General features: G+C 48.0%; 1 protein-coding gene across 2 annotated transcripts in view; it reads right to left on the minus strand.

Annotated features, from left to right (window-relative positions):
* AP1S1 (adaptor related protein complex 1 subunit sigma 1) overlaps positions 1–5760 on the minus strand; it is a 6922-nt gene extending 1162 nt beyond the window's left edge. The window contains exons 1-5 of one of the 2 annotated variants that reach the window (XM_069063230.1): positions 5611–5760; positions 3175–3353; positions 2338–2446; positions 1275–1412; positions 205–352 (exon numbers count right to left, since the gene is read on the minus strand). In XM_069063230.1, the coding sequence (XP_068919331.1) occupies positions 332–352; positions 1275–1412; positions 2338–2446; positions 3175–3353; positions 5611–5613 (450 nt within the window). In that variant the 5' untranslated portion in view covers positions 5614–5760 and the 3' untranslated portion in view covers positions 205–331. Of the gene's footprint in view, positions 1–204; positions 353–1274; positions 1413–2337; positions 2447–3174; positions 3354–5610 lie in introns of those variants that run through there. The other variant, XM_069063229.1, reaches the window with a different exon arrangement.
* Positions 5761–7069: the final 1309 nt, after the last annotated feature.

Below are 7069 nucleotides of genomic sequence, written 5' to 3' on the forward strand. Positions count from 1 at the left end.
GAGAGAGAGAGAGAGAGAGAGAGAGAGAGAGAAGTAAGTAATGTGAGGCCAAGGCTGGGACAGCTGAGAGCTCCCCATAAGGAAGCTCCCCTGTCCCCATTAACCCCCACCCACAGCACACTCTATGTAGGAGTATCCCACTTAGCCCATCACCCCCTAAAAAAAACAAAGTCAGGAGTATAAAAAAAACTAAGCACAATAAGCTTGAGTGCCACAGATATTAGGGAAGTAAGAGTTATATAGTACAAAGAATAATAGGGCTGGAATCAGAGGCTCAGTGCTCAAATCTTGCCTCTTATGATGACTACCTGGATGACCTTGGGCCCACTGCTTAACCTCTCAGTTTCTTCATCTGTAAAACAAGGGGATTATACTAGATGGGCTTTCAAGTCCCATGGCTTTAGATCTATGATGCTATAAGGTTTAGCTGTTAAGTGCCAAGTGGCAGGAGAACCAAATTTCAGAAGGAATTAGGGGCTTAGATGAGATGGCTAAAGGCTACTAGGGTATGGGCAGTGCTGAAGGTCAGGCTCCCAGGTCCTTGAAGGGGAGTGGGCTATACTGAAGATAAGGAATGGGCAAAGGGGAATCTAATGGAGAATAGGTAGGGGGTGGCTGAGTAGAGAATCTGGACATTCATTGTGTGAGGCAGTTTAGTTCTTGCCTTTCCTCCCACCAAAGAGCTGAGCCCCCCCCCCCTCCCATTTCCCCTATCCCCTCCTTCCCAGTCAGCTTTGCTCATCACTGCAGATTCTGGTGACTCATCATCCTGCACCAGAAAGCTGGTCGGCAATGGCACAGAGGGGGCTGGTGGCCTCAGTAAATAGAAGAGCCAATAATTAATCTCTTTTGACCCCAGTCTATAAATCCTCATTACTGTTGCCAAATTTAACATCCTGGGGGGCCAGAAGTGGCACTGAGGACATATGGGAAAGATAAAAGGAAGAGAACCAGGGTCACATCCCTCTTCTCTTTATGTCACTTTTAAGGAGTTAGGTACCTTAGTTCTCAAGGAGAGATGGGGAAAAAATTGAAAATATAAGAATCTGAGATCTCTGTATTTCCTCTAGGACCTTGCTTTTGGTCTTCAAGGTCTAAGGTTGATCTTCGTAGTTATTTGAGGTAGGGGACAAATGTCATAGGGTGACTTCTCTTTTCCCCAACCCCTGGAGAACCCTCATAAAGTGGAAGGAAAGAGCCACTGTCAGTAGCAGGTAGGTGTAGAAAAGGAAATCTATCCCACCATTCTCCTTCTCACTGCCCCCAGTCCATACCTCCTGTAGTAGATCTGCTTGTTCTATGGCCTTTAGCACACTTTTCTTAGAGGTATCCTGGACATCACCACCCATCAGAAATTCATCCAAGATGAAGTAGGCCTTCTCAAAATTGAAGATGATGTCCAGTTCACATACCTAAATCATAGGGACATAGATTTAGGGCCAGAAGGGGCTTTAGAGGTAATCTAATCCAATCCCTTCTGGATAATTGTGACCCAGAAAATTTAAGTCATTTGCTCATAGTTAGGAAAGTGGTAGACAGAGCTGAGAATCAATCTAAGGTCCTCTGATTCCAAATTCAGCAGTTTTCCCACAACACTATCCTAGGATGGAGAATAGGAATCAGCCATCAGGGGATGGATCCTCCCAATCCTGCTTCCCTCCCCTAACTCTCTTCTTTATATTCTCTTAGTTTATGATGCTCCTGCCCTAGACTCCTCATCCCACCTCTCCTTCATTCAGCTAACTTCCCCTCATCCCACAACAATCCCTGCTCCTTCTCTTTCCTGAACTTTTACCATCCACCCCCACCTTTCCTCTCCAGTCTCTTTATGTTCCTGTCCAAGTTCTGAGATTCTGCCCTCAATCTTTGTGTGAGTTTCCTAGGAGCCAGAACTCGAATGGGTATTTCAGATCATGTCTAACTTTCTTATTTAACAGCTGAGGAAACTCAATTGCAGAAAGGCTAGGTGATTTGCCTTAGGTCACAGAGACATGACATGGCACAGACAAAATTCAAACCCAGGTCTTTAACCCCCAAATCAGCTCTTTTTCTACTAATGCCATACACTTTTACACCATCTCCTGAAATCTGAGATCTGAGCTGTCTTTCCTAATTCTGAAGTCTAATGCCCATACCTTGGGTATTGAAGTAAATTTCTACTTTTTCCACTCCCACCAAGGGCTTATTAGGAGGCATGGCTAATAGGCTTAAATCTTTATAAAAAGGGATTACTGTTCTCATTGCCCTTAATTCATCTGCTGATCCTCTTGGGGGAAGCCTAAAGGGTTCCCTGGTTTTGGCAGAGAGGGGAGGTGGTGAAGATGGGGAGAAACTTACACTGCCAAAATATTTGTCCAGGAGCTCCACATATCGGTGGATCAGTTCCAGTGTGATGAGCTCATTATCTTGGCCCTCAATGGCGCAGCAGAAGTAGAGGCTGGCATATCTGTGGAAAGGGGCACATCGTACAACTGGGGGAATAGGATAGTGGAGTCAGGGGTTCTAACCCTCCAGTCCCAAGCACTTGTTTGAGTCTTTGGTCCCAGGCATCTGATCTTTAAGACTCCAGCTCCCTTCCCACTCTACCCCCTCCTTCCAAACCCCACTCACTACTTCCTGGGGCATCTTGTAGGAACAGGCCCCAAGGTAATGTTAGAGGAGTGGTTCTGCTAGACACACCTCCCCCAGGTCTCTCTCCTTGACCCTTTGATCTTAGGAACAGACACAAGGGAAGATATACACAAACTTTCCTTTTTGTCCTCTGACCTACTGTGTCTGACTCAGCAAAAACCTGAATCATTTACCTACTCAGAGGAATTAGAATGTGTGTAATGGAGGGTTAGAGGCAATATACAAAGGGCTGCTAAATAAGGTTGGAAGAGGGTGAAGAACCTGCTGCTCAGGGATAGGATATTGTAGCAAAAGGCAGGTTTTAGGGATATGGGGGAGAAAAGTTTGTGAATGAGGGTGTGGTTATGAAAGGAGACTAGAGTCAGAAACTGATTCCTCCCTTATTCTCAGTCCCCACCTATTCCCCATGCCTAATCTTAGGGACTTAGTCCTGAAACAGCCCCTCCTCTCTCAGACATACTGTTCCACATCTCCAAATGCCCATTCAGCAGGACCCAGGCAAATGTGAGACGAGAATAGGGGCTTTTAAGAATTGGGTATCACCTCTTATAGACAACTTTGAGGTCTCTCCACTCCAGGAAGCTGCACATCTTGGGCTTTCTGGCCAGGACGACCTGCATAAGCTCTCGAACCATCTTTTTCCTCTCCTTGTCTGACATAGCCAGGTACCATTTCTGCAGCCGCAGCTTCCCCTGCCGGCTGAACAGCAGCATGAACCGCATCTAGGGGTGGGGTGGAGGGGGTAGTAGTGTTTGCAGATATGAAGGTCTGATACACAATGCTGAAACTATGTATACTAGCCTCCAAGTCTCCTATTCCTAACCCATGGAATCCTGTTTCTTTCCCTCCCTCTCCTTCCCCCCTCTTCTCTCCCCCCCCCCCCCAGTATACAGATTTCTAGGACTTAACCTTCTCTTCAGGGAGCAATATTAGGGTCAATGAGTGAAAGTTTCAGGGAGGCAGATTTTCGCTTAAGATAATGAAAAAAGTCCTAACAACAGTTTTCCAACAGTGGGATAGTCTGCCTCAGTAGATAGTTCCCTAATAGAAGTCATCACCATAAGCCAGAAGACCACTTGTCTGTAATCACAGGATTGCAGATAGATAGGGACTGTATAGCAGAAAGGATCTTTAAAATCAACTAGTGCAGGGGTTCTAAACCTTTTTTTTTCCTGTCATGGACTTCTCTGGCAATCTGGGGAAGCCTAGGGATCTCTTCTCAGAACAATATTTTTAAATACAAAAAATAAAACACACAGGATTGGAAAGGAAACCAATTATGTAGAAATAGTCATCAAAATATATTTTTTAAAATAAGTTCATGGACCTCAGGTTAAGTACCTCTAAGTTGATCCAATCCATCATTTTACAGAAGAAGGAAACTGAGGCCCAAGGTGAAATGGGTAGAAAGCCACAGAACAGAAATCTGAACCCAGATCTTCTAACTCCAATTCAAGGTTTCTAGAGTTCACAATACCAAAAGTCCTTGTAGAAGGGGGTTGCTTCGGGTGGGGATTGGACTAGATGAACCCTGAGGTTCTTTACAATGCTGAGATTCTTAGACCCTAAATATCCTATTTTTAGATTCAGGTTCTTTCCCCTCCTCCCACAAAGCTCTCATTCCCCTCAGGCACTTAACTCTCACATCCTCTTAACCCTTTTCTCTCCAACCCCCTTTCCCTTTGAGAGTCTACATATACAGCTTTATAATTTCCCTTTTCTAATACCATTCCCTTGGTTGTCCCACTTCTGACCCCCTAGTCATTCAAGATACAGGAATCAAGTCGTCTAGAAACTTGAATAGGACTGTTTCTTCATTGGGAAAAAAAAGGCAACGTTAGGTAGGTTAAGCCATACTTAATTTTCCAGGTTGGATGGTAGATCTTGACTGAAATTTGGGGAGGATGAAGGAGGGAAAGTGGAGAAATAGAGGATAACATTGTCTTTCCCGCTCTAAGGAGCCTAATACTATTAAAGATACCACCTGTATGATTTGTCAATTGTCTCTTTCAGTGGGTTCCTCTCTGTGGGCTATGGAGTATGCTATTATGGTGGCACGGGAAGGAAATGGGTGGTGGTAAAAGGTAAAGCAGACAAGAGAATGGTGGATAGTGTATTACGTATGAGGGCAAGCTACACAACAGACTCGGGGTAACAGAAGCAGGTGGAGAACGGCTCTTGGGGTTTAAAGAAAGAAGTAGGGTGCTGGGTTGGGAGGAAAGAGTGTAAGAATCTGGTGCTGGTGGGGAAGTGGACAGTTGAATGGACGGACACTAAGGTGAGGGTGGTTGAACAGCAGAAGAGGGCGGCAGGGCCGGAAATTACCGGGGGGTAGTGGTGAAGGGGAGCCTATGTGCATGTGGGAGATCGGTGTGCTGAGAGTAGAAAGGGAAGGGTCTGATTTGGGGAAGGGTGGGAGGGCAGAGTGGGTCGTAGGGAGTTGGCGGCCTGGGTTTGCGAGAGCGTAGTGTCTACTGAGACCCATAAAGTTCCTCTGGAAGAAGCAGCCCCCTTCACCCTCAGGCGGAGGGGGGTGGGGGGCAGAGGCATCTCCCTAGGGGCTGACCATTATCCTCTGCCCAGAGCCCGTCCCCACAGACCGGCGCCAGCAGCTCAGGCCGAGTGCCTTCTGTGCCTCCTACTGGAACCCCTACGCCCACGCATGGCCCGACGCTAAGGCGCTCCGGGCCCCCTCCCTCTTGCTGGTCCAGGGCTCCCGCGGCTCGGGACACCCCCTCCCTGCAGTCCCTACGGACCCGGGCGGGGGGGGGGGGGGGGAAGGGGAGTTCCACCAGGGGCGGTGGCGCTTCTTCCTCGATCTCCTCTCCTACCCCCCTTTTCCCTCGCAGGCCCTCCAGACCTGGGGACGGCACCTCTGGAGGAGGCGTGCACCGCCCCTTCGGGCTTTGGCCCCCGAGATATCCCAGCGGGTGTAGCCCACGCCCCTCACTTCCCCTCCCCCAGCTTCGCACTCCCTACCATCCTGCAGCCTCTGGCACCGCGCGTCCCTCTTCGGCCACCGTACGGGCCGGCTCCGCTTCCTCTCTTTCCCTTTTCTTACCCCCCCTTCTCCCGCCCCCTCCCCTGCCCCCTCCCCCTTAGCCACAGGACCCCAGCCCCACCCCTTTTCCGCCAGGTGGAGCCTGGCTTCCACCCCAGCGTATTGCGTAGGCGCCGGCGCCGAGGGGTGCGGAGGCGGGGCGGTGCCTAAGGTGGAGGGGAAAGAGGAGGAGCGGAAACCATGACAACTCCCTTCTGGGCCTTGCTGTTCCCAGCCCCGCCGTTGCCCTTAGCAACCGGGAGACTTTGGCTGGCACTAATACAAAGATTGGGTAATGGGGAATGCGGGGCCCCAAGTTTCCAAGTGTTGAGGGGGAAAAAGCGGGAAAAGGTGTTCGGCTTAGAGGCAGTTGGGGGTCTAGGTGGAGGCTCCGTGGGGGCTGTGAGGGAGGGCAAAGGACAGAAATAGGTGATGGGGGAGAAGAGAGTCGAGAGACTATGTGTACATGAAATCAAGTCAGCAAAGCACATTAACAGATATTACCGAGCACCCGTGTGCAAGGTCCTGAGCAGTAGTTTTTGAGGGATGGAAGAAGAGGGTCTTCACCGGGGAACCGGGCGAGGGGGTGCTGCCCTTCTCTGGGGAGACCAAGAACCCCCTCCCCAGTTATTTTACATTATTATATCTACCGTAACTGTTTCTGGGGGTCCCACTAGCACAACATTTCCACTTACTTCTGGAGAATGTAAGATCCTTGAGGTCAGGAACTGTTTTGTTTTTGTCTTTTTCGTTGCTTAGCATAGTCCTTGGCATACAAGTGCCTAATCAATACTTAAATGAACACCATGATGTTATCTGTATAGATACCATGCCTATATAGATACTGCAGCCACCTAGATTATAGCTTCTTCCACGTAGAGTGTCATGAAGTGCTTTGGCCGAAGAAAATTCGTCAACAAGTGGTCAGTCTTCTGGTCATGTTTTATTTGATTAAGTTAATCCTCAAGTGACGAAGTCTGTTACCAGCTTGTAGGACGTGTTGGAGCCTTTCCAGCCTGTTGGACATATTGGAGTTTGTGCACCAATGGCGTGGCCTTCAATAATTCCATATTCATACGACGGTGAAGGATTTTACTGGAGGATTTTGTACTAGGTAGATAAATACCAATATAGACCCCGGGCTGTTTATCTTTTATCCCTTGGTCTTTACCTGACAGGCTCACCACCTTTACTGATCATACATTTATTTTCTGGACAACATCTTTTATACCACTTCTGGTGCTTGTGTTTGTTTGTAATATGTTGCAACCTAATTGTGGCCACCATATATTTTTCCATTGCTCTTTTGAACAATTACAATTTTGAAACTTTGGGGATTAGGATGTGTCACAGTTCATAGTCATATAGCAGCATGTTTGGAAATTGGTGATAAAAAAG

The sequence above is a fragment of the Petaurus breviceps genome, unplaced genomic scaffold (genome assembly GCF_028583685.1).
Source record: "Petaurus breviceps papuanus isolate PSGF00001 unplaced genomic scaffold, PetGlider_PUasm1.0 90537, whole genome shotgun sequence".
In the NCBI taxonomy this organism is placed as follows: Eukaryota; Metazoa; Chordata; class Mammalia; order Diprotodontia; family Petauridae; genus Petaurus; species Petaurus breviceps.